At 49.4% G+C, this 25,617-nt stretch overlaps 8 protein-coding genes across 8 annotated transcripts; 3 read left to right on the forward strand and 5 right to left on the reverse strand.

The window, feature by feature from the left end:
- Window positions 1-1,560: 1,560 nt before the first annotated feature.
- Window positions 1,561-3,971, reverse strand: T069G_07930 (est1 DNA/RNA binding domain-containing protein; the record flags this gene model as incomplete). Its single annotated transcript, XM_056175140.1, has 4 exons — window positions 1,561-2,305; window positions 2,365-2,901; window positions 2,968-3,534; window positions 3,757-3,971. The coding sequence occupies 4 exons, from the start codon at window positions 3,969-3,971 to the stop codon at window positions 1,561-1,563; spliced, it is 2,064 nt and encodes a 687-aa protein (XP_056026089.1).
- A 5,813-nt stretch (window positions 3,972-9,784) lies between these two features.
- T069G_07931 (thiF family domain-containing protein) lies at window positions 9,785-11,356 on the reverse strand (the record flags this gene model as incomplete). Its single annotated transcript, XM_056175141.1, has 3 exons — window positions 9,785-9,918; window positions 9,979-11,125; window positions 11,180-11,356. The coding sequence occupies 3 exons, from the start codon at window positions 11,354-11,356 to the stop codon at window positions 9,785-9,787; spliced, it is 1,458 nt and encodes a 485-aa protein (XP_056026090.1).
- Window positions 11,357-11,647: 291 nt separating this feature from the next.
- T069G_07932 (uncharacterized protein) lies at window positions 11,648-13,288 on the forward strand (the record flags this gene model as incomplete). The annotated part of the gene is made up of 1 exon (XM_056175142.1): window positions 11,648-13,288. The coding sequence occupies one exon, from the start codon at window positions 11,648-11,650 to the stop codon at window positions 13,286-13,288; it is 1,641 nt and encodes a 546-aa protein (XP_056026091.1).
- Window positions 13,289-13,533: 245 nt separating this feature from the next.
- Window positions 13,534-15,016, reverse strand: T069G_07933 (uncharacterized protein; the record flags this gene model as incomplete). The annotated part of the gene is made up of 4 exons (XM_056175143.1): window positions 13,534-13,944; window positions 14,011-14,687; window positions 14,754-14,869; window positions 14,949-15,016. The coding sequence occupies 4 exons, from the start codon at window positions 15,014-15,016 to the stop codon at window positions 13,534-13,536; spliced, it is 1,272 nt and encodes a 423-aa protein (XP_056026092.1).
- Window positions 15,017-15,785: 769 nt separating this feature from the next.
- T069G_07934 (uncharacterized protein) lies at window positions 15,786-17,246 on the reverse strand (the record flags this gene model as incomplete). The annotated part of the gene is made up of 5 exons (XM_056175144.1): window positions 15,786-15,874; window positions 15,941-16,869; window positions 16,937-16,946; window positions 17,011-17,077; window positions 17,175-17,246. 5 exons carry the CDS (start codon window positions 17,244-17,246, stop codon window positions 15,786-15,788), a joined length of 1,167 nt encoding a protein of 388 aa, XP_056026093.1.
- Window positions 17,247-18,962: 1,716 nt separating this feature from the next.
- On the forward strand, window positions 18,963-21,291 carry T069G_07935 (uncharacterized protein; the record flags this gene model as incomplete). Its single annotated transcript, XM_056175145.1, has 4 exons — window positions 18,963-19,221; window positions 19,269-19,493; window positions 19,539-20,879; window positions 20,951-21,291. 4 exons carry the CDS (start codon window positions 18,963-18,965, stop codon window positions 21,289-21,291), a joined length of 2,166 nt encoding a protein of 721 aa, XP_056026094.1.
- A 667-nt stretch (window positions 21,292-21,958) lies between these two features.
- Window positions 21,959-23,830, reverse strand: T069G_07936 (dynein light intermediate chain (DLIC) domain-containing protein; the record flags this gene model as incomplete). The annotated part of the gene is made up of 6 exons (XM_056175146.1): window positions 21,959-22,093; window positions 22,161-22,798; window positions 22,856-22,949; window positions 23,007-23,401; window positions 23,466-23,615; window positions 23,686-23,830. The coding sequence occupies 6 exons, from the start codon at window positions 23,828-23,830 to the stop codon at window positions 21,959-21,961; spliced, it is 1,557 nt and encodes a 518-aa protein (XP_056026095.1).
- Window positions 23,831-24,457: 627 nt separating this feature from the next.
- T069G_07937 (RNA recognition motif domain-containing protein) lies at window positions 24,458-25,489 on the forward strand (the record flags this gene model as incomplete). Its single annotated transcript, XM_056175147.1, has 2 exons — window positions 24,458-24,513; window positions 24,580-25,489. The coding sequence occupies 2 exons, from the start codon at window positions 24,458-24,460 to the stop codon at window positions 25,487-25,489; spliced, it is 966 nt and encodes a 321-aa protein (XP_056026096.1).
- Window positions 25,490-25,617: the final 128 nt, after the last annotated feature.

The raw sequence follows: 25,617 nt of genomic DNA on the forward strand, positions 1-25,617 counted from the left end.
TAACACCCACCATTAAAAACCTCATAATGCATCCGAGTACAGAGCACGCCATCGGTGATTTACCAATTCATACCTGGTCATCTATGTAGCTCTTTCCTCCTCTCGACCGATTCTCGGCATGCACACCCAATTCTCGGACTTCACGGCCAATATCGGAGTGGGTGTGTGAACACCTCTTGCCTAAAATACTACTCAATTTGCAGCCTTTTGGTAGCCTTTTCGTAACGTTGTGGCAGCCTTCTGGCAGCCTCGTGATATACTTGTAGAGAAAGCGGGGGAGGCATGGCATCGGCCTGACTCCATCGTATTCGGGTCTCTGTCTTTTTTTAACCAACGAAGATGAAGCGTGTAATCAATATAAACAACTAGTATTTGGCCGACGGATGCCTACATTCCGCATATCTATCATTATCACGCTGCATCGAGGTTTCAACACACAGTTCCCTCCTCACAGCCTAAAAGGCGACACTTCTGTCGTCATAGAAGGTCTACTTGATACATCACAAATGGTTTCCACCGAATTAGGCACCTGCAGCTGCAAGTACCTACCTAGGTCCTAGGTTCAAGCACTTCTAGAAATAACGGACACTTCTAGAAATAACGGACTTTTCTAGAAACAACAAACACTTCTAGAAGAAACGGGCGCTTCTAGAAAAAACGGGCACTTCTAGAAGTAACAGAACGAAGGCCCAGACCTAGGCCTAGACCCTCCCATCGAAATAGTACACCAGGATATTCCCATATCGGCACTCAGAACCCTGCTCTTTCCCTCTTAACCACGTGCCTTCCCGAGCCACGTGTAGTTCATCGAACTTTTCCCTCCCAAACTACCTAAGCTCAGGTACCGCTACTTAGTCACTGGCCGCTTTTCAAGGCCAGAACGCCCAGGGGAAGCAGTCTTACTGGTCGGAACCAAAATACCGGGACCAATCCCGATATACCTCGACCGATGAGCCGCAGAGCCGCAGAGCCGCAGAGCCGCAGAGCCGCATAGACCCTAGTTAGTATTTAGTATATCACGAGAAAATAGTTCATGTTTGTATCAATAAATAGAAAAGTCTTGGCCGTAAATGGAAGTTTCTGATTGGATTGGCTCGGGCCAAACTAGTTGAGCTTAATCAGACGACAACTCTTGTTGTTCAGTTTCATTGTGTTCAAACATGAGGTAGACTTTGTCATTGAATCGAAATTTTGTGATTTCTATTGAATTGGGTCATGTTCTGCTATGCTGTAGAGTATCAAGCCCAAACTAAGAACAAAAAATGTGTGCTTGTAGCAACAAGGCTCTTTACAAGTCATGCAAGGCCACTTCTCGAGCGTGCATCGTAGATGGTAATTTTTATCATCTTTTATTCACTATGTATCTACCTAGTTTGTAATGAAGTATGTAAATAGGAAACGATAAAAACTTGATGTACATGAGATAATTAAGAAACAAACGTAAAACTAGGGTCCGGAAGCCTTTTTAATTCTAAACCTGCGCTCTAGGCGCGCTCTATCCAAAATCAAATAGCCACCAACGCCCATTGAATGCAGTCTATCGATGCTGAATGCGTGGTTTTAATCTATTTGAGGAAGAGCGTCGCCTTGTGCGCCAAGTCCGAGACTTACAATCTCCCTGGCACCCACTTCGGGAGTTTTGGCTGTAAAGTCAGTATCATACTCATCTGCCACAGTGAACGTTGAGTTCTCTGCATCCCATAAGAGCCACTGGCCAACAGAAGAAATTTGTCGTCCAATCCACAGGATTCTCTCCTTTCGAGCATCCACCATGGATGCCTGCTCAAAGTATTTTTCATCTTCTTCAACGATTTCGCCAGAGAACCAGTTAAAGGGAAAGTACTCCTCAGTGTAGATCAGGCCACGCATGGCATAATCTTCTGGGAGTGGTCGGTAGTGATCTTGATTTTCTGCTCCAGGGAATACTGCACTGTCCATGCGAGGTTCAAACTTGCAGGACTGCTTCAAGTAGTTAAGCATAGTCGCTATCAGCTTCCAGGGGTACTTATGCTCGATGAATTTCATCGCAGCGGGAAATTTAGACAAATGGTGTATAAACACCATTTGTGTGTGGAGGAATGGCAGTATATTCATGTCTCCCCACCGCTGAATTACTATCTCGAGTGTTTGTACAGCCAAAGAGAGCGATTGGTAAAAAGTGTCTGCTGGAATGGGCTCCGGAGCAATGGATTCTCCAGCAGTGTCCATGTCATCAGACCGCTTGGGGACAATGGCATGTTTTAGGACATTGGAATCGTCGCCGAAGCCAAGGAGAGAGCATGTAATAGAAATGCCCATATAGTATCTGTAAATGAGTAAGTTAGGGGCCACGACTAGATGAATGCAAAAATCAGATATTCTTACCCAGCTTCCAGCCAGCTTTTCGTGATTCGAGCAATATGTCCATCCAAGAGACTCAAGAATTGTTTAGCGGCGTTCCCTAGCTGGCCCTTTTCTTTGCCAGAGAAGAAGATAGCCAGGATGCGCACAAAAGCAAGATCAATTAATTCCAGCCGAGGCGGGTTTGAACTCAAAACTGGATCAAACAGAGTCATAACGCTCTCCCTGGCACTTAGGAACGGGATAGGGACACAGAGAGACTTTGTATAGTAATACGTCTGCTGAAGCGCGTTGGGACGCGCCAGAATAGCTAGGTGATGGTAGAGTCGACCAGTGGTCGGTAGCTTATCCGATGCCTTTGAGTACCAGTATCGAGAAACAGCAGTCCAAGTTTCTCGGTCTCGAATATCGTCGTCTTCAATTGCCATACGGTATCTGCCCAAATCTCCGAGACATTCGATCCAAGTATCTTCAAATGCAGGTACAGTTTCGTAGAGAAGAGCCATCATGCTGTACGCAATGTAGATGAAAGTAAGCATGTGTTCTAGAGATAGTGGCAGTCTGTGTCTCAAGAGTTCAAGGAATGAATGTATGCCATGTCTCCACATTCTCGCTGGCATGGCGTACTTAGAGGCCAGCCGTCGAAGTGCCGGGCTAGCAGACGGATGTTGACTCGCCAAGAAAAAGTCATGATGCTCGTGAAGCAGCGTACGGTGCAGGGCAATTAGTGCTTGCCACTGCTCGTTATTAAGCTGCTGTGGCGAGTCTTTATTGGCTGATTGAGCATTGTCAACCTCAATACACTTGCTTTCTACCATGACAAGTCCGGCGTAGATGCCTTTAACTTCAGCGACGAGCTGTTCCTGGGATATCGGCCTAGTTTCAGGCTGCCGGATCAGCTGAGATACAGAAGGATCCTCGGTATACGAGTCGTCCGCCTCGACATCTGCTTCTGGGCCAGGTTCCGGATCGGGCTCCTCCATTTTATGCTGGTTTGGCTTGGTATGCGACAACGGTCTAGATCGTTGGCCCAGAGTTTGTGTTTTGAGCTGAGAAGGTCTTTGAAGACCGCCGCTGCTTGGACTCCAGAGTTGGCGAGTACTTGCACCTTTGGTACCGCGATCAAACTCTTTGTTATTGTCGGCTTGCTGCCTGCCTCGCCCCCGCCTAGTTGGGGTAGAGGGCGGGGGGGAGCTACTTGGAGAGCAAACCTTCTTATTTCGACCTTCATTATCCGAGCTCTCTTTGGCATTTAAAGGACTACGCTCTGGATTCTGCTGGTCTTCTGACTGATCTAAAGCAGATCTTTTCCTGGATCTCTTATGCTGATCTTGTTCTGTGGCAGATGTAGGCTGGGGTCTTTGGCACACGTTAGACAAGGCAAGGCAGTCACATGTCCGGGCGGGGGTCACTCACTGAGGTTTGGATGAGGTAAGTTTCATCCGCTGGAAGGCGTCCAGAATGGCCTTTTCCTCCGTGGGGTGCTTCTCCCCGCTGTTTTGGACATGCTGTTTGAATCCATCGAGCGTCGGCGGCTTAACGTCCACCTGACAGATGGGGCAGCTGAGCTGCCGTGAATTGCGTAGATAATTGACAAAGATTTTGGAGATGTCTGGTTGGACAGAAGACATGATACTTTCGATGGCGGAGATAGGACTCAATAACGCTGGTACACATGTAGGTACGTGGTGGTAGCGTTCTGTGAGTGAGAGATTTGGGGGCTAAATGCTTGGGAGGCGGGCGGAGCGGGCGGACTGCGGGAATCCCAGCTACCACTCAAGCGCAGAGGGACAAGGCTTCTTCTACTCATAGAGGATTAGTTCATGGAATTCTGCGGTGTTCTGTGGCATTCTCTGCGTTCTAGCGGCTGCGGTGCGTGGTGGATTGGGGCTTCGGTGAATGAGAGAAAGCAGTTCTTCTGCTTCGGAATGATGAAACGAAATTGATGTTTAAGAGCAAAATAGAACATGGCCAAATAGCGTGCCCCACAAGCTTGCAGCAGCCAAGCGAGCAAGGGTGCTATGCTAGCAACATGCCCCAGGCCTCAGTGCATGTAGGTACATGTACAGTAGTGCGGGAGGATGACGGGTGGGTTGCATCCTTAGTATGTAGGTAGGTAGCGGGGGACCGTAGAGCGCGCACCACACCCGGTTGCCTTAACTGAAGAGCCGCATCGCGGAAAGGGTTGAGCCTCAACCCTCGACCCCCATCTTCAAATACACTAGGTAGGTATATATATAAAATATATAAAAGGACAAATAAAATAAAGGACCTACTGTGGGTATAGAGATCGTCAAAGGCGAGGAGACTGAAGATGACGAGCGAGTGACGGAACGGAAGATCGGGAACATGCGTCGATGAACCATTAGGGCAATAGTTTATGAATGTGCCAACATGATGTGTAGAGTGCTTGGCGAGGTCTTGACCATTCTTTGATGTTTTCAAGAATGAAGAAGAGGGCGCATCAACGTCTACCTTTATATAGAAAGAGCTGCAATACCCAAGCTGCTGAGAGCATCCAATTGATGCCAGCCATTAATTCCGAGGCGGCGCGGACCACCTAGGCGGGCACCGAAACGCGCCGTGTCTGCCCGGTAATAAAATTGAGGTACAGCGGAAAGGCACATGTACCTTGGGTCCGTTGAGGCGCAAAGAGGTTGCCATAGCCCTTTTAGGTTGCAGCGATTAGAGTCCATCTACGTATGGGGCTCAAATGAGACCAGGATTCATGTTTAATTACGGTTGGCAGACCTTTTAGCTGTGTTGTGCCATGACACTGTCCGCGAGCCATCTTGCTTGCACCACCATGGGGTCTATTCAATGTCTCAAAACTTCTATCTCTCAGCTACAGTGAACCACGGTCTATTCCTTACGTCTAAATGTACTCTGTAGCCGTAATGGAAATGACGAGTGATGAACGCCATCCAGAAGATGCAATCTCAGCTCATCATGAGACCAATCATATACATCAGTTATATCCAGCTGACAATATGAGTCCTTTCAATAAATGTCAGCCATAGCCGTAGTCTCCGTTTTTCTCCATCTACCACAACTCATACGGCCTGATTTAGGATTCTTCAAGGCGTTTTTACCCAGGCCGGAACCCACAAGGCTTGCCAATGGCTTCAATTTGACTGGTACAAGAGGATTCTCTAGATCCGTCCTAAACAACAATGGGGTGTTTAACTATATGTTGCTCGCCTTATTCTCTTCATCCGCGTCTACGCAGAGCCTCACTTTGATGGGTGCATACTCCATAGAGCCTCTTTTCTTCAGAAGCGTGCGTGTGTATCGTTAACTCAGACGATGATAGACGAATCTCTAGGCTAACTTCAAGATTTACAGATCCACTCACAAAAGCTCTCTACTGCCGCACACGAAAACTCGGCTGTAACATCTCAGGCATCTGATTCAGGCGTCAAGGGCTCTTAACCAATGTCTTGATTCAGAAACTCCTTGCCGCCTGCCAGGTAGAGACATCAATAGGCAGCCGCTCCTCCAAGACACAGATCACGATGGCCTCACTCTGACGTGGTTGGTATAGAGATGCTCCCTTCGGGGATGATGCTTCACGGCTAGCCAGTGGTTGAGACACTCTTCGCGCCGCGTGTGTTTTGCAGATGATCAGCGTCCTGTTGTTATGTTACATTGTGCTGTAGTACAGCAACTGTGGTACGTGATTTGCTATCATCGCGAGGAAACACACGCTGCCTTTTTCTTTCGTGATATGCGTTGGCGAAATTGCCTTGTTTTTCAAGCCATGGAGCTCATCGCTTGTGAAAAAGAGTCGAACAAAATATATGTACCCTGCAGTGATGGAGGGACTCGAAGACGGCAAGAAGACGGCTGGGGCGGCCGCTGGCATTGAACCTTGAAACACGCACAAAAAAAAGATTAACCGAAAATGGGGTCAAAGTTCTTCTACCTCGGGCTCAGATGCTTTGAAACCCAATGGATTGCAGAAAGTCTGCAGCGGATAATTCTTGGTGAAGAATTTCTCAAAGGCCTTACCTGAAATAGCGGAGAGTTTCATGCGCAAAACCCGATGGGCTCGAATCTTCAGTGAGTAGTTCGGTAACGGAGAATAAACCAAACAAGGTACTGCCAACGTCTCTTTCGTTTTGAACCGATTTATTTTGCCTTGGGCAGTAAAGAGTTCTCTGACGTCCTTCTTATATCTTGGCCCTTGACGTGGCGACGCCGACTAATAGTTGGGCCGCATTCAAACTGCGCGCTTGTTAAGAGAGCTAACGACTGCATAAGCCAATCAAGAACGGCATGACGGCTGCAATACCGACAATTCAATATCGGGCATTGTCAGATGCCTTAACTTGAATTCCAATTTATAATGAAGTTGTAAGTTCAAAGGACCCTTTGGGACTCAGCTCATGCATTGCAGCCATACTAAGAGGCCAAGCAGAACAAAAGCGGCTCGGCATCATGCCATACCCGCTCAGCCATCCCTAGCTCACCGAGCAGTTTGTATACAGCGAGTTGTCATAGCTCTTGAGACTATGGCTTGATCAAAATTTTCAAATGATTTGGTAAATGGAGATATCGTGATTCTGCTCTTTATCAGCGTATAGACTGCGAACATGTGTCTAACACGGCAGAACAAAAGGGGGACGATGACTGGCAAGCGGTAAGGGGCCATGTACCCACCATCCGCTAAGACACGTATGTATTTCTTTTCCCGACTTTTTGATCTTGTGACGATGACGGTGAACTGTCGGGTATTTTGTTGTTGCTCGCCTTGCAGCCTTTTAATATATATAGGTCGCTATCCGGGTGGGTCTGCCATTTCTGGTTGTTTTACATACCTACTACGCGCACTTTGTGGTGTGTGTGTGTGTTTGTGTTTGAGATTGCCCTTGCAGTAGGCGTCCAAATATGTCATGAGTGTACAGATATGTTGCCAGGCAAGTGGGGGCCAAAAAAACTGCCTTGAAATACTGATTTGGCAATGTATAGAAACAGCAACCGAATCTATACAACTCTATTGTGAGTTGATGGCAATTTGCTGTTCATGATATAGAGGTAGGTACATGTATGACATACCTAGTAGGTACCTAGGTAGGCACCATTCAAAGCCCCCAACTCTTCTACTAGGTAGGTACTTGATCTTCGAGTTACCAGTTTCACTTATATAACCGCCATCAATTTGAACTGGCTTCAATGAGCGCTTCTTCTCTAAATTACCATGTGTGCTCTATACATGTGTAGGTTGAGAAGTCTTCCAATGTGTTGATTACCTATTTGGGCACCTCTACGCACCTAAGTCTTAGGTGTTAAAAATTAGGCGATAAGATAGGTGGATAAGGCTGATTGCCGCGCAGATCATTGCTAGATAATTAATTGGATGTGGCCAATGGATCATCGCAACAAGACAGGTTTTGCTTTCATTTTGCCTCACTCTCTGATGATTCGCTAGGAGTCAACGATTACCGTGAATTGACGTCGTATTTTAGGAGCGCGCTCGTATTCTTTCCTCACCAATCGAAATGCTATAACCTCATTATTTATCGGTAATAACCGTCGGCTTTCTTTCTTTTGTTTTTCCCGATCCCTATCAATGATCAGCATCTTACAAAAGATCCCATTAAAGGAGTTTTAGTAAGTTTGATAGATGAGGCGATGCCTTGGAAGTTGGCAATGTGGACAAACATTTCAGCAAGGCTGACAACCTTATTGGATACAAATAAGAATACTCCGTAGTGGTGTTATTTCTATCTCGAAAACATGATGTTCGCCCTGATTCTTAGCTCACTTTTGCCACCATCTTCCAATTATCGTGATTGCATCTGCTGTTGTTAAGGCAGCCATAGTATTGCTGTATATGAGTATCATGATATAATGCTGATGCCTTGAGGATCTCCTGCTCTATCACAGTGGTGCCATTGTTACGCTGCTGCAGGCAAGGGTATCTATACTTTACAAGCACATGTGGCTTGCAGTATTAGCCCGCACCACAAATCTAAATAGCATCTATGGATCCGGATTCTAGTATTGTTAAATTTTCACCATCTATTTTCGATATTTATTGTGCTTCGTTTAAAACAAGGCAACCAATACTTGCATGTGGCGTGCTTGTAATAGGTAAGGTAGTGTCACCTGAAGTAAAATAGAAAAGTCAAAGCACTATTCCAAGATATCCAGCCGCTCGTGTAATTAAAATTCGAGGCAAAAACAACAAATAATGCATATTCCTCTGCAGGCAAACTTACGGTAAGGCAACTTTTTGACTCAGGAAAGTCGACCAAAGTGAAGGGATAAAGGCAGGGAGGAAGGTGTTTGCGAGACTCATAGCGTCATAGAAGCGAAAGGGGATGGGGGAAAAAGAAACGAAAGCCCCCTCCTTCTATCTGGATGAAAAGCTGGCTATCCTCGTAAGGCGGAGTGATGGTGTGGGAGCAGTACTGGAACTAAATTCAAGAAAAAGAAAAGAGCAAGCTAAAAAGGAAAACAATGGAAAGGCTGAAACCACAACTGGTTCAGCTCATAAAACAGCCTCCCTCGCTACGTCGACGGCTTGGAGGACTTGCCTTGGAACGTTAATTATTGGAGCGGGTATATATTTCTGTAAATGTGATGCCTCCAAATTAATCAAAAGTGCTGTGATCCTTCCATCCCATCACCTGTATACCGCTGTGTTGTTGTATACAAGGCGCTACTCTTTGAACAATCGGCCAATTAGACAAGGCTTTATAGTGTGATTGCTAACGGAACATACATTGCCCTTATGCAAGCTGGATTTCATGTAAATTATTCACATCCTTGCATAACGCCCAGACAACCCCTTACATCACCGCCCGAATTGCCTTCTTTTGCCTACCTATCACAATTTTACAACGAAGAATGCCAACAAGTTATCAAGTGACACTCTCTAGCCAATACTGAACGTTCGTCCCATCTTTGACTGAATGTCATCACCTCCGCAGTTAGTGAAGTGCACCCCCGGACGCATAGTTACTTATGCATGACATGGGACCCTGCCCCATAACCCTTTCGTACCAGGTGTAAAACGCACTCGTACCATACCAAGGCGCACAACAGAAGTCCTACGCTGTGCCTGATGACCGGTGAAGAGCTTTTGCTAATTGGCACACATTCTTGCAGTAAGTCTTACAGAGAGCGAGCAACGAATAGGATATCTAGGAAGGTTACCGCCATTACCGCAAAATATTCACCTGAACCAGGGCCAGTTGATGTATTACTACTGCCTTTTACACCGCCTCAAACAAGGACAGAAATAGCACAATGAGCTCATGTGATGCAGCTGCCTTTACCGAGTGTCGTTGACATAGGCTGCCTGTTCTTGTGTTTTGAAGGTTCCTTACATCGGGGGAATTTCGAACCTTTTATACCAAGAGGATTACAAATCCCTATATCGGGGGCTCGGTGTCTGCACGGAGGGGAAGATTGTGAGAATGATGTTATTCCCATTCTACCTGCGGAACCATTCATACTGCTCTGCTTCTCTCATCCGTTCCTCCACACGCTTGATGGTCTCTTCATCATACAATTCCTCCAGAGGTTTGTCTGCCTTGAAGATTTCCTTCTCATGTCTCGTGGCCTCTTCTTTCGTCATACAGGCCAAGTCTCTCAGCCTAATCGTGGAGCATTTTTGTTCGTCCTTGCCTTCTCCGATAACCGTCATACTGCATGTTTCAGGCTTCTTCCATCTAATGAGAACCAGCTTTGTAGGGATACCGCTAAGAATGCTGCGACCACGATACAATTCTTCTGTCATGAATGCCACGTCGCCAAGTGTGAGAGGCGTCTTCAGGCCTGTAGTGCCAGGAACGAACATTCGAGCGAGCTTCTCTTCCGAGCCTTGAACATATGTCAGAATACCTTCATACATTCGTTCTCGTGCTTTGCCAGGCACGTATGAGATGGGATATCCAGTTATCTTCAGAATAACATGGTTGGCCGCTGTCAACCCAAAGATAGCTGGCATAGTGCCCAGCACAGGCAGAATTCGCACTCGGAAGTTGGCCATGACACCAAGGTCGCCAACTGAGCCTTTCTGGAACTCCTCTTCGGGTAGGGGTAACAGCTCAGCTTTTCCCTCTCCAGATTGCTCTGTAGAGTATACAACTGGTATGCCGCTGGTGATGCCGAGAAGCTTAAGTCGTCGTCTCGTCGCTCGTGATAGTCCGTCGTCTTTACTCGTTCCAATGTCACCGATGACAATCTTGGTGGGATCTCCTTTGCATCCTGCGCCCATGGAGCTGATGACGGGCAGGTTGTTGTCGTAGCAGTACTTTAACAGTGCAACCTTTGTGTCGATGTTGTCGATGGCGTCGATAATGAAGTCTGGTTTACGGCCATCTTCTTTCCAGGGCGCCAGCATAGCCTCGGCAACAGATTCATCAAACTTTTCCTGACGGAGGTCGAACTTGATCCAGGGGGCGATGGCAATGAGTCTTCTATAAAGGCATTGCACCTTGGGAGTGCCAACATCTGCCAGAGTTGCAACAGCATGTCGGTTCAATGAGCTGAGCGTAACTTGGTCAAAGTCGATGAGTCGAATCTTGGAGACACCTGACCGAGCCAAGGTAGCAGTGCAATGTGAACCGACGCCTCCACAGCCAACTACTATAACAAACGAATCTCGTAACTTTTGTAGGCCTTCTGGTGTAAGAAAGACCTGGTTGCGTGCAAGCTGCTCCAGAATAAGTTCTTCGTCGAAATCGCCGGCTTGCGCACGCTTAGCCAGCGCTATGTTGCGAGCATCTTCAAGATCCAGGCCTGATTCTGATGAGGCACCGAAGCTGTTCAACTAAGAGACTGTTAGTCTTTAAGTTAATTGTAAAAGGCTGAGGATTCAATTCACTCTTCCTCTGTCGGTTGACAGCAATGGGATGGAGTTCTTCAGTTCTGAAAGCCGCTCCTCTCGTTCCAATGCCTGAAAACCTAGTATCAATCCCGCTACAGTTGCACCAGACACAGCCGCGGTTGCGAGCAGCTGGAACCGGGAATTGGAAAGTGTATCTGATAAGAATGAAGACATGCTGCTCACATCATTTAAACCAGAAATTTCATATAAGTTTTATCCAACAATGAAGCGATTGGCTACATGAGTACTCAACCACGATGGTGCCATTGAATTGTGCAGGAATTTTAGTGGGCTTGACGGCTGCTTAGTCATTAGCCGGGCTTATCGAAGGTGGGATGCAAAAGATAGGAATGACATCTGGATGCAACTCTAAATTGCATAGATCTCGACGACACAAGATTATTTCTCCGTCAGTGAATTGATTCGCCCAGCCCGGGACTCCGGCTCTCCCAGGCCAGCGCCGCCATGGCCCCAAGATTAATATCCCGGAGGATTCTCCTGCATCCCGCAGGCTCCCGCCCGCGATGCCTCCGGAGCTTTGCGAACCAATCCCGCCTCACCACTTCACGACCCTACCTACCGTTCCTCTCCATCCCCAGATCAAGTCCCAATTCAGTACGGCGCTTCACATCCGAACGACAGCGATGGTGGAAACACGAGGCGAAGCTTGTTGTGCGCTACACCCTCACGCTATGGGGAGCTGCCGTATGCGTCTTGACCATCTTCTTTGCAGTCAACGAAGAGATTGTGGAGCGAGAGTTTCCGACGCCGCACGAGTGGCACTACTTGACGAGGAAGTTTCTCCGGGACGCAAATAGCTTCAAGGATCCAAAGAATGGCGAAATCAACTGGGCGAGGGCGCTGGAGCTGTCGCGAGGAGTCGTTATTCGGTTGGAAGATGTCAAGACCGGTGGACAGGACGTAATCAAGCTCTCGGACGTGGTTGATCCGCTGCTGGAAGTGCCCGGAGAATTCATCGCCTGTGATATTTCAGCGAAATCCGAGGAATGGCGAAGGGGCTACTTCGAGGCCATCATGTTGGCCGCCAAAGCCGCAGAGCACGTCGACGGCTGGCAGAGAGACATAACACGTAACATCGTAACGCCCCCCGAATTCGTCATTGGACCATCGAATCCTCACCCGACCCCAATCCCGCCAGGCAACCCGTCGGCCCCCCGTGAGGAAGACTGCGAGGCCGCATATCCGTCCGCCGACAACTGGTACACCAAGATCCTTGCGACCAGAGGCCTGACCTCGCGCCAGAAGATGGAAGCGTGTTTGGAATACGCCAGTTTCATGGAATTCAAGGGTAATTCTGAAGGTGCCGAATCTCTCTACAAGCTAGCACTCGCAGAAGCAACCTCTGGCGTGGATCCAAAGAAACTGCCCTACGATCCAAGGACCCTGACTCTCAAGGAGCGCGCCGGGCCACCATCTATGAACGTCCTCGATGCCCTGACAGCCACGGCCAACCACATAGCTCGCAAGGGAGACATCTCAACCGCTCTACCAATCTACCTCTCCATCCTCAAAGCTCGCCGCTCTCTATCTGATGAACCTCCTCGCACAACATCTTCTAAACCCAAAGTTGAATCCTTCACTCAGCAAGTAGTCAAATTCTTCGCCCCGCCAGACTATCCCCCACCTCCCCCAGACGGCACACAACCCCCCTGGCGAAGCACCCTAGAACGCTGTCAGGAAGCCGCCCTGAATCTTTACATCGGAGAGATTCTCTACGCTACAGGATCGAGAGACGAGGGCTTGGCGTGGACTAGAGACGGAGTGGACTTGGCAGAGGAGCAACTCCGAGATTCTAAGCTGCCCCAGGACGCTCGTGAGACGAAATCAACATGCAGAAACTGTCTTTCTACTGGATTAGGTAACTGGTCCATCATGGTATCAAGATTGGCAAAAGACGAGAAGGAAAAGAAGGCCACAGGATCTCAGGCATCCATGTTCTCTTTCTGGAGTGGACCGTCACAAGCGACAGAGGGCCGCTGGGAAGCTGAGGAGGTAGTGATTCAAGACCGTGTCAAGCGGACACGGGAGTTGTTGGAGGATGTTCAGGCACCAAAGCCCGGCATTGTGTCATTTTTCAAGGTATAAGTGTATCAAATAGGCTATAGTTATTGGTTGGTTATTTACCCCGTTGTATTAAAACGCATTGTCCGATAGGAGGACGCTGCAGAATCTTATGTATTAGTATAACCTAATCAAAATGGCAGAGTTTCTTTTCCTTGATCTCTATGAAGACGTCCGTTCTAAAGCCTCCCTTCTACCTTATGAAACCATGTCAGGCCCATCAAATTCCCAGGCCGATGTTTCCAGCAAAAAAAAAAAACATCCGTCTATTAGACCTCCGACTCCGACTCAGAATCTGTATCCGGTGCCTGCCCGGTCTCCTGAAACTTTCTCCAGCGCTTAGCCTGCTTCACTTGCGCCTTGAACTCTGCCGGGTCGACCTTGGACACCTCAGGCTTATGCTCCTCGGGCAAATCATCCCAGTGCTGCTCAGTCATTGCAGGCGGCGGACAATCGATCGGCGTGATGGCTGGATTCTCATAGCCTAAATCCATAGCTACGTCTTGAATGTGCGAAAGAATATGAGGTCGCGCTCGAATCAGGATAGTTTCGGCGTACATTGGCTCGGACGAAGAGACGCATGGAAAGCCAAGTGGTGGAATGCTGAGCTCCGAATTACCTTCAGGGGGAGCTAGAGGAGTGCCAAGGGGCTCTGGACAGACGAGATAGCCACGGGCTCGCTAAAGGTGCCATGTTAGCGGCACAACGGATTCATGATTATTGATGAAAGTGATTCAGCGACTAACCTTTGCCATGAAGTCTTTGAACGATGCGTTTGTCAAATCTTCCGCTTCGCATACCGGGCCCAACATGGTCATGGAATTGAGCCTCTTGCCCCAAGTATCCCAAGCTTGTTGGCCATCTAAGAACTTTTCGACGATTTCGCAGCTCTCTCCAATAGCTATAATATCCAACAATGCCTTGTCATTCGCCATGGAGCGAAGCACCTCGCCAAACATGTACTTGACATGCGTCACTGGATCCTCATTGCCGGGAATATCATTCAGCGCCGGCACATGTCGTACACCTTTATGCAACAAACTAGGCAGCGGCAAAAACGAGCTCGCAAGGACCGTAATCGCACGCTTTCCCTGTGGCCAGAAGTACGTCTGTCCCATATTTGCCAGCACGATACCAGGTGGAGAGGTATCATCTGGAGACGAACACTGCGATAATAGAGCACGAACCACAGAGACCATGCTGCCTTCGTTGATGCCTCCAGCTCCATTGGCGACACGGCCGGCCACGAGGCCGAGCTCCTGCATAGGTTCGCCGAATATGACGACGATACGAGATTTGGTATCGAGATTTGGGGTGATGAAGATGGGCATGTGCGGCTCGGCGGTAGATGTTCCTAGAGGGAGGAAGAGTTTCTGTAGGCCTTCTTTCTCTAGACGTTCGTGAATGACGGATTCCAAGGCATCTGTAAATTATCTGTTAGATATATGGAATGGGGAGCCTTGTTGTCAAATGTGTGATCAGTACTCACGATTGAATGCGAATCGCTGACGAGCGCAAATCCGAGGGTTTTTGTCAATAAAGAATTTGAAGTAATTATCGGGATCCTCGATGGATCTGATTTCATCTTGGTCGTTGACAAAGTATCTATTTCAAGGCAGCAAATTAGAAATAAGCAAGCTCTGTACAGCAAAGAATAGGAAGAAGAAAACATGGCGAGACAAACCCAAGTCCTTTGAGATCCGACGGAAAAGAGGCATCCTTTGGGAGGCCCGACCATAGACGACGAAACATGACGACGAAGAGAAGACTTCGGTTCTTCTATCTACTTGGTGTGGAGTAGAGAAGAAAGTTATTTAGCGTTGATGGAGATGTAGAAGATGTGGAAGAAGAGATGTGGAAGTTGGGAGCCACCGCAATGCTTGAAAGAGGAGGAGATAGGCGGCGTGCTGATAGAGAGTTTTAATTCCCCCAACACCATATAACTTGCAAACGCACTGAAAGCATTCAGACTCCTGTAGTGGCCCTTGAAATACTCGATGCGAATAGCCGCATGCCAACTGCGCGCACCCGCCCGTAAGAGCGAGGATATGTGCTCGCAATGGGGTTACTGATGCACCTCTGACCGCAACATTGGCACTGAATATTGGCGGCCTCTGTCTATTGGAGAAGGGAGAGATACGAGTAGTAATTGAAAAGCTATCTTGTGGACAAACATGCCTCAAAGGGCAGCGTAATAATACGTTATGGTGAAATCATGGGTAGATACATCCAACAGCAGCACAAGGTGAATTAAAAGTATCTTGGCTACTCTACTTAGGTAGGAAAATATATAGAGCTCGGTAGATAATTAAGAAAGTTCCTAGTGTCTGAAAGGAGTTCGCTGCATTGCTGCGAGCGAACAAACTGTATCTGTCAATATATGTCATTAAAAGGTCGTCAAGTTTCCATCTTTCAACCATATAACGCCGAACCGCCGCCCAGATTAAAAGTCATTGCAAAATAAGCATTTAGAAGAAGCCAAACAGCAGGTATAAATAACATCAGAATGTTCCAACTCCAATCAACGTCGAAATGAAAAGCCAAAGCGACTTGTGCTCCCCATTCGACTAGCCAGAACTTCCTCCATAGCAGAGCGCGTAACTGATGCATCTATATCAACGAGCATGTCAGCAAGGGAAATGTACAACAATATCTAAACATCCTGGAGAACTATACCGTCCAAGTCGCTAAAGCTGCTGCTGATGCTAGGCGTGCCCTCACTATTTTCTTGAGAGCTCCGAGTCTCTGTGTTGCGGCGAGGAGACGAGGGGCCTGCGCTGTTGCGCTCTCGTGACTTGCCTGGCCGCGACACCATGGCAGGGGAGCTCGCTGACGAGTCGGAGGTCTGCGAGTGGTTGAGTTCCTTTGCAAATGGCTTTGGAGTCCGCCTCGGTGGGTTGCGGCCTTCTTGATTCCTCAACTTCAATGTAGACGACAGGTCGTGCGCTGATGCGTCAGCAGACGGCGCATTCCGCGGTTGAAACGCAGGTTCCGACTCATCATCATCATCCGCATGATAGCCAAGGGATGAATCTTGTTGTTGAGGTCGCGGTGGTCGACGGATGATGCGGGACTGAACCGGCAGCGATTCATCGTCGGATGAGGAGGCTGTCGAGCTCGTCTCGGCCGGGCCAGGTGAATCCATCCTGTTGATCTCAGCCCCGGGTAGCTTGGGGGATCTTGGTGTCGGCGCTGGCGATGGCGTCGGCAGCGATGATAGTCGTATCCCCCCAGATTGCCCAGCGCCTCGGGGGTTGGGTCTGTTGCCGATCCTAGGAGAAGCGCCGCCGCCATCCCTCATAACTGTCGTCGTCGCCGAGGTGTTGCGAGACATGGCCGGACGAGCCGGCGCATTCATGGCAGGCCCAGCGGTGCCGCTCTCATTCCGTAGCATGGACACATCGCGACGGATAGACAGGGCCGACGGCGTCCTCAGATGTCCTGCACCAGCTGGATCAGCTCCAGGTATGGGTGACTGCGCCGCTGAGCCCTTGGCCGCAGCGGCAGCTTTTCGAACTTGAGCGAGTGTGTGTGATTGGTGTCGTTCGTTCAGGTAGGCCACCTGCTGGACTAGAAACTCGACGGGGACTTCGAATCGGTCGGCTCTGGAGATGTAAATGGTCAGTCGACAGCTCAGGGGAATGGATCGGCAGGGCATTTGGCGTCGCATACACTAGGCTCCCTGCGCATCAGTTAGCAATTCATGTTCTTTCGTCCATCAGTTTCTGCAGAGGGTCGCATCATACAGTCTATTTCACCGTGCTGGGAGAGAATCTTCCACAAAGCATCGTCTTTGGCGGTGTCCCAACTGACCTAGGCGGGTGTTCAATGTTAGCAGGTCGATGTTGTCACTGCTGCAGATGGCGCTATAATATGATAGAGGGAGACATGGATGGGCACATCAACGTACGGCAGGTGGATCAACGAAGCCCCGACGAGGGATGGGGACCCTGATGAAGACTGTGTACTGCGGCTCTGCCATATCGATATCGCCGAGGTAAATGCGGATGCAGGTTGAGCTACGATAGGGAAGAATCGAAGATGGGAAGAAGAAGGAGAGAATGGAAGAAAGCCGAAGATGAAGCTTGGCGTGGCTGTACCGTGGTCATGGCATGGATGGACTGGACATGGAGCTCAGAATCAGAAGACAAGCTCCGAGACGCCGTAAAAGTTACGCGGCTCAGCGTGCCGAGTCAAGGCTGCATTAGCGCCAGGCTGCCCCTCCAAGAATCCCACATGCGCTGTAGGAACGCCTGACTGTGCCTGCTGGCCATTGCCGTCAGGGGCGTTGTGTTGTGCTAGTGGCGAGTTCGCTGTGGTCGGTCGCGTGGAGGCGCTGCAGCCACTGCGACATGCCTTTGATAAGAAGTTTGGGCTTGGAGCTGTGATCATCAAATGTGTTGGGTTTCATTAATGTCGATACGACCAGATACTCGTATTAACATCGATATACGGTATTTATTTCTCTGCTTAGAATGACTGTCAATACTATTCTGTTCATAACGATGCACCAGCATAGAACTGGTGTGCTGTCAAAGATACTCTGCGGTGATCCTCCAAATCTTATCTTGTGCCATCACCGATGATGTAATGGCGCAACGAACTGGTGGTGTTACTCACAATCATCGAAATATTAAATCCCAGGCTTCAATGCCTTTCTTTGAGTCACGCCGAGACGCCTTGTGCAGTCAAGCAACGGTGCTGTGAAACCTCAAGTGCGCATTATCACATCCACAAATGCGAAACAATCTGTCACAGACATATCCCACCAACAACAGAAAGCAGGCAGCGCAGAGCCTCACGACCACTCAAGTTCCAACTTCAGCTGGGGTAAGCTAAGCTGGCGCAAGGTTCAACGGCGTTTGACAAGAGCATGTAGGACTACTGCAGTCGCATCCGAAAACGGCATCTCCAATGAAACGTCAATATACAGAGAATCCAATAGTCCATCCAATCCCAGTCAGTCAAAGTATATACTTTTAGCTCTGATGCCGTAGCTCTCAGCTATGATATAAAGGCTTCAATAAGAGAAAGACATTAAGAGGAACTTACTATTAGAGAAATCATCAACTTGGGCCAACGCCACCTTTCTCAACATATTACCCTCACGAAGTATCTACTGCTTCCACAATTCCACATATCGACAACAATCCAACTTTATCTCGAAACCACCCGCATCAACCGTGCAGCTTCATCCCATCTTATGATCTACGGATACGCGCTCAACTTCATCCGTCGCATCACTTCTCCCGGATTTGGTCTAGGGTATCCAAGCCGTCCAAACTTGTCAGCCCCTCGGCGGGGTTATTCGCCCAGCTGTCTTTCTATTCAACTTTTGGCGACCAGCCTAAGCTACAGCAGCCACCTATTGTTCCGTCATTGCCCACAGCACTGCACTTGACCTAGCCTTTTGGTAACACCGTCGTCTCCCGATTCCCGAACATTTGCGACTCCTCCAGTCCTTTCCGATTAACACGCGATAAGACGCAACGCCTTATCTGCCAAGGTACGGCCACCTGCTTTGCTTCTCTCATGCATGTGAAGCGTCAAGAGCCGCAACGTCAATACTAACTAATACTCTGGCCTAGAATATCAACGCCGCTGCTCTTAATCCTCGGCTGGTGACGAAATAAGCAACTTCTAGTGTTTGGCGGGGGAGCTGACGGATCCATCAAACAACAAGAATCTCAACTTCGCCATGGTCGTCTCCGAGTTGACGGCGTCTGCCGTTGCCATGAAGTCCTCGCCACCATCGGACAAAGGCGACAGCAGCAGCAGCAGCATAGAAGCCCAGCTGCTGCCCCTCGAGAACCGCGCAAAGGACGGCAAGTCGCCGTTTATCAAGGCCTATGCAGACAGTCTCGTGGCCTGGCAACTGCTGGACAACGAGGCCGTCGAGAGGGCGAGAAGAGAGAACAAGCTCATTTTCCTGCACATTGGATACAGGGCCTGCCACTGTGAGTTCGTCTCCATAGCCCGTTGGATTTCGCTGACTCTGTCCCAGTCTCTCGCCTCATGGCCCTCGAGTCCTTTTCGAATTCCGATTGCGCTGCCGTCCTGAACCACTCCTTTGTTCCCATCATCGTTGACCGCGAAGTACGCCCCGATATCGACACCATCTACATGAACTACGTCCAGGCTGTGAGCAACTCTGGAGGCTGGCCTCTTAACCTCTTTCTCACCCCAGAACTGGAGCCCGTCTTCGGAGGCACGTATTGGCCCGGCCCCAGTGTGGCAAGAAGGGCCACGGAGGACCATGGCGATGAGCCCCTAGACTTCCTAGTCATCCTGAAAAAAGTGCGCAACATCTGGAAGGATCAGCAGGCTAGATGCCGCAAAGAGGCAACCGAGGTCATTGGCCAACTGCGTGAATTTGCGGCCGAGGGCACACTTGGGAAACGAAGCATTACGGCTCCACAGCCGATAGCTCCCGCTGGATGGGGTGCTCCAGTGCCCAACCAGCCCGCTGCCAAAGTGAGCGACAGCACGGCCGTGTCTAGTGAGCTAGACCTCGATCAACTCGAAGAGGCTTATACGCACATCGCCGGAACCTTTGATCCAGTATACGGGGGGTTTGGGCTGGCTCCGAAATTCCTGACGCCCCCCAAGCTGGCCTTTCTGTTGAACCTGGTCAACTTCCCCTCTCCGGTGCAGGATGTCGTTGGAGAGGCCGAGTGTAAACATGCGCTGGACATGGCTCTGGATACTCTGCGCAAGATCCGTGATGGGGCGCTTCATGACCACATTGGGGCCACTGGATTTGCCCGGTGCTCCGTGACACCCGATTGGAGCATCCCCAACTTTGAAAAGATGGTCGTCGATAATGCATCACTTCTCCAGCTGTACCTGGAGGCGTGGAAACAGAGTGGTGGGATGGAGGACAGTGAATTTTACGATGTCGTTGTTGAACTTGCCGAGTATCTAACATCCCCACCCATTGCTCTTCCGAACGGCGGCTTTGCCTCATCCGAGGCTGCCGACTCCTATGCGAAACGAGGAGACGGTGATAAGAGAGAGGGAGCCTACTATCTATGGACGCGACGCGAGTTTGCTTCCGTAGTCAACGCTGATGATAGCCATATCAGTCCCATGGTTGAGGCCTATTGGGACGTGCAGGAAGATGGAAACGTGGACGAAGATCACGACCCGAACGATGACTTTATTAACCAAAACATCTTGAGGATCAGGAAAACGCCCGACGAGCTGAGCAAGCAGTTCAATGTTCCCGTCGCAACGGTGAAGAAGAACATTCAGACCGCTAGGGAGGCTCTCAAGAAGAGGCGAGAGAAAGAGCGGCCACACCCAGATGTGGATGACAAAATGGTCACTGGATGGAACGGATTGGTAGTATCGGCTTTGGCGCGGACGGCAACATCTCTTAGGGTACTGAACCCTGAGAAGAGCAAAAAGTATATGAGCGCGGCCAAGGCTTGCGTATCCTTTATCAAGGAGAAGCTGTGGGATGAGAAGAATAAAACCCTGTACCGGATATGGAGCGAGGGACGGGACACTGAGGGCTTTGCGGACGACTATGCGTACCTAATTCATGGTGTTTTGGATCTCTTTGATGCCACAGGGGACGAAAGCTATGTCGAATTCGCCGACCATCTGCAGAGTAAGTTGTTTCTCTTCTTTTCTTCCAACACAATCATTCCTAATTTGCATTTACTGACTTTTATTCTCCAGAATCCCAAACCGCCCTCTTCTACGATACCGCTGGTGCCTTCTACTCAACCACACAGTCTTCTCCTCACACCATCCTCCGTCTCAAAGACGGCATGGACACTTCCCTACCTTCCACCAACGGCGTTTCAGTCTCCAACTTGTTCCGACTCGGTGAACTTCTGGGAGACGAGAAGTTCACCGGCTTCGCGCGAGAAACCATCAATGCCTTCGAGGCGGAGATGCTGCAGCACCCGTGGCTGTTCCCGGGCCTCCTGGGAGGTGTCGTCGTGGCGAGATTAGGATTGGGATTGGAACTCAAGACTGTGGATGTGAGGTACAAGACAACGAGGCAAAAGGCGTAAAATCCTTTTCTTTTCGTTCCATTGTTTAAAAGTGTGTGTGGTTTCGGGAAACGGAATTTCGGATTGGGTTGGGGAGTTTTTATTTTTATGGCCTATTCCACTTTTGTTTTTTTCCCCTGGAGATTTGGTTTGAAAGGGCTGGCTTGAATGGTCGTGCTTTTCTGGCTCAAAGGGAAAGGAGAGGTTTAGGGAACCATCGTCATATATAGAGATTATCTTTTTTTTTTTTTTTTTGGCCTTGTCACCAGACACTCATGAATGTGCACCTCATGTGTGTACACCTCTGGCTGCATACAAACAAGTCGATCTGACAAGTGTGATTTCAAGTCCTTTTTTTTCATCTTCATCAAGGGTATCTATTCTACAAGCGGATGGATGCCTCCTCACACGCCCCAACCAAACACCCCTGAGTTGTTACCCTCCCCGGATTATATCCTCCCTTGACCAATTAATTTTCCAAGCCCCCCTCCCCCCCGGATGAAAAAAAGAACAAACATAAGCCATACTTCATTTCCCTAATCGTCTCCAAATGCTCGCTCATAGAAAACTAACTGCCGCCTGCTTAATCAGAATGACGATAATTCTCATCCAGTCAGTTCGAAACACATCAAACCCCCACAACAAACACATCATCAAGGATACCACTACCACTCATCAGCGTCCCTCATTAGCGGGCTGTTTTGTTCATCAGGCCCGAGAAGAAATCGTGTAGCTGTTCATTGTCAAAGTCCTTGGCTATGTTACTGACTGCGCCTTCTGGCTCGGCGGAGGGAACGTCAGCTGCGATGTGTGCATTGCGGTCCTGTGCAGGATGTTAGCTACAACTTCTTCTGTGTTTTTCTTTCTTGTTCAAAGGGGATGAATCATACCTTAAGGCGTTGCAGCATATCGTCAGCGTCAACTTGAATGCCGCCCATATTGAACTGCACGGGACCGATATGCTCATTGACAGTCTTTTCATCGTAGTCGAGTCTTCTCGTCGAGCTAGAAACAGCACTGTCTGTCGACTTCTCCGGTGCTTTTGACTTGTACGCCTCCAGAATCTTGAGCTGTCGTTCAAGAAAGTCCTGAGTGTCTTCACTTTCAACAGCCACTTCCGTGCCGTCGTTCATGGCGTTCTCCACGAGGGCGAGTCCTCCACTATTCGGATCTCTGCACCAGTCTTCGTAGAGTGCAATGGCGCTCTCAACTTGAGGCAGTTGGTTTGAGCCGTCGTCGTCGTCGTCTTCAGGGTCGGGCAGGGCCAGGGTTGGAGGAGGGGCCCCGAGGGGAATCTTGATGTCCTCAGACCAGTACTGTGACACCTTTTCCGTGTCGAACGAGCCACCCAGAACTCTAATCTTGCCCCAAGAATCCCAGTTCGGGGGAACGACAATCTTATCTCGGTCGATGACGTTGTGTTTCAGAGGCTGGCGTTTCAAAAGAGAAGTGATGCCGAGAGTTGAGTGTATAAGAATAGGGAGTTGAGATGCGGTGCTTTGTGATGTGTATATAAGTGAAGCGCCGTCTGAACCACAGTTAGCTACTGCAAGGTCCCGTTAAACAAGGGGGGGAATGGTCTTACGTCTCAGCAGAACTGTTCGCAAATTCTGTAGCACTCCGTCAAAGTCCGGCTCTTTCCACCCTTTGCTTTTCTCTAGAAAGTCGATTTTTTGCGACTAGAATATGTCAGTAAATCGTGAGAGCGCAAAGGACATTTATAACATCAAACTTACGTTTTGACACACAACACACAACGGCAGCCCGAGAGGCTCAGTCCATTCGCCCGGCCCAAGCGGTAGTGAGCCGGCATTGCTATCACCATTGGCGACGGTGGCGGATGGAGTGCCATCCAGGTTGACCGACGAGCCTCCCCTTCCCCTCTCTTTCCAATTGTTCATGACCTCTTCCATCTCGGTTTGCACATCTCTGCTCAGGTGCTCTAAAACTTCCTGGAACACCTGCAGCCATGTCCAGATTTGACGCAGCCACAAGTGCGGGTGCGACCAGTCTAACAGTATTACCAGTGCAGTGTTTGGTATCGTCTCGGGCGTAAGCAAGGGGGCGATGAGCGAAGAAAACTCGCCCGAGGGCTGGGAAAGAAGATAGAGAGAAACTCGAGCAAGTGTGTCTATTTGTACCAATCAGTCACCAATACCAATGTCGCCGCTCCAAGGCTTTGAGGGGTTGCTAACCATCTTGATCCGCGTCGAGAACATCATAATAGGTATAACCCAGGGCGTAGTTGTTTGCAATCGGGGGGATCTTTTGCCGGTCAAAGTTGCGCCTTGGTTCAGATCCTGACAGCGAGTCCAGAAACTCCCGTTGCGATTCCGGAGTGCCTCCTGAAGGGGAACGGTCAGTGAATCCCGCCGACAAGGTGTAAATGTTCCAGTCACGAGGATGCCTCCATACCCAAGACCAAAAGGTTCTTTTCCGGTAATCTCTTGCCGCTGGCCACTGACTCTAGCATTGAAGTCCACAAGTTCCTCTTGGGCTCGCCATTTTGACTGTCGCCGTCCCTTGATGTCATGGTATATTGTGATATCCTGTTTGCCATGGTCGCCGTCTCCGCACCTCCGAGGTGGCAGCGTCGCTAAAACCAGAAATGCTCTTAAAAATAAGTTGTAACCGTCCGGAACGCACGCGTTGATGTGATCGCCGGGTTATTATAGGGGGGAAACGTTGCGCGCTTCGAGTCGTAGCTGTATTAAGGTGGGATGATAGAAGGTCCTAGGGATAGCGGAGCATCTTGGTCAAAGATGCCAACAACGATGCGACGTGGCGGGAAAAGGCGCTGCGCCTGTAGGGGGATCGCCGCTATTGTCGTCAATCTCTGGTCTGAGGATTAGGATTGGGAAGTCATAGGCCTTGGAGGCGAGATATTTCCCGATAGCTATGGCAGAAGAAGCATCTCCTTCATCAACCCAACTGGAACAAGGGTCACCAATGGATAATCGTCGGCTAGGTGGGGAGACGAACTAGGATCAGTACATGTACCGTCAGGTGCTGTGGGAGCACTGAGCTCTAGTTTAGTGACCAATTACCCACTAAACGAGCGCATACAGCAGCCTCGTTCAAATAGTTGAAGCTACTGCTCAGCCTTGCATCATCTTCAAGGTTCGCATCTCGACAAAACAGCACAGACTCTACCTCGCAGCAAGATCCGCCATCTGAACAGAGCAACATGAACCAGATACGCGCCATCCAAGCGCTAAATAAAAAAGAAATCGAAAACGGGATGTAAGTCACACTCCATACTTTAACAATCTTCAGCCGGCGACAGAACGCAGAGCTGACCTCCCGCAGTTCACCAGACGCGTCCTGGCATGTCGACTACCGTGACACCGCCTTCGTCTACTTCGGCGGCCTCCCATACGAACTCTCCGAAGGAGACATCATCACGATATTCTCCCAATTTGGCGAACCAGTCTTCCTAAAACTCGTGCGCGACAAGGAGACGGGCAAATCCAAGGGCTTCGGCTGGCTGAAATACGAAGACCAAAGGAGCACCGACCTCGCAGTAGATAATCTAGGCGGCGCCGAGATTGGCGGGAGATTACTACGGGTTGACCACGCTCGATACCAAGCTCGAGACGACGAAGACCAAGATGAATTCAAAATTGGCTGGGAAGATATCCAGCGCAGGGAAGGCAAGGCCGTGTCCGACGACGAGAGCATTCCGGAAGAGATTCAGAGACCAATGCTGCCCGAGGAGAGAGAGCTGGCTCTTTTAATGAGGGATCATGATGACGATGACCCCATGAAAGGATTCTTGATTGACGAGAAGAAGAAAGAGGTGGAGGAGGCTCGGCGAAGAGCGGACAGGAAAGAGAAGCCGGATAGTCATAGGCACCACAGACATCACAAGTCAAGACGAGATAAGGAAGATGATGGTCGGCGCGAAAGATCACGGAGAGATGAAGCCTCAGGGGAGAAAGAAAAGCGACCGTCAGATGGCGAGTCAAGACGATATCGACACCGAGATGATTCCAGAGAGCGCCACAGGAGGCACAGAGATTCGCCCCGAGAGGGCTCACGGGAACGGGAACGGGAAAGACGGCGGGAGAAGAAGCCCGAAGACGATAGGAGGTCCCATAGAAGAGACGATGACCGCGAGAGACACAGGAGGCGGAAAGAAGAAGATGACGATGATGATGGTAGGAGAAGGTTGCAGCGCAAGAGTAGAAGCCGATCTCCTCGGCGTCGTCAGAATTAGTACCAGGTCCAAAAAGCTATGAATACCCAAATAGAATTATTCCCCCATCTTCATTTAAACAGCATTGACCACCCAAAAAACGCCCAAAGCCCTCGCTGCGTCTGAATTGAATCATCTTCCCTGTATAG

This window comes from Trichoderma breve, chromosome 5, assembly GCF_028502605.1.
Source record: "Trichoderma breve strain T069 chromosome 5, whole genome shotgun sequence".
NCBI classification, from domain to species: Eukaryota; Fungi; Ascomycota; class Sordariomycetes; order Hypocreales; family Hypocreaceae; genus Trichoderma; species Trichoderma breve.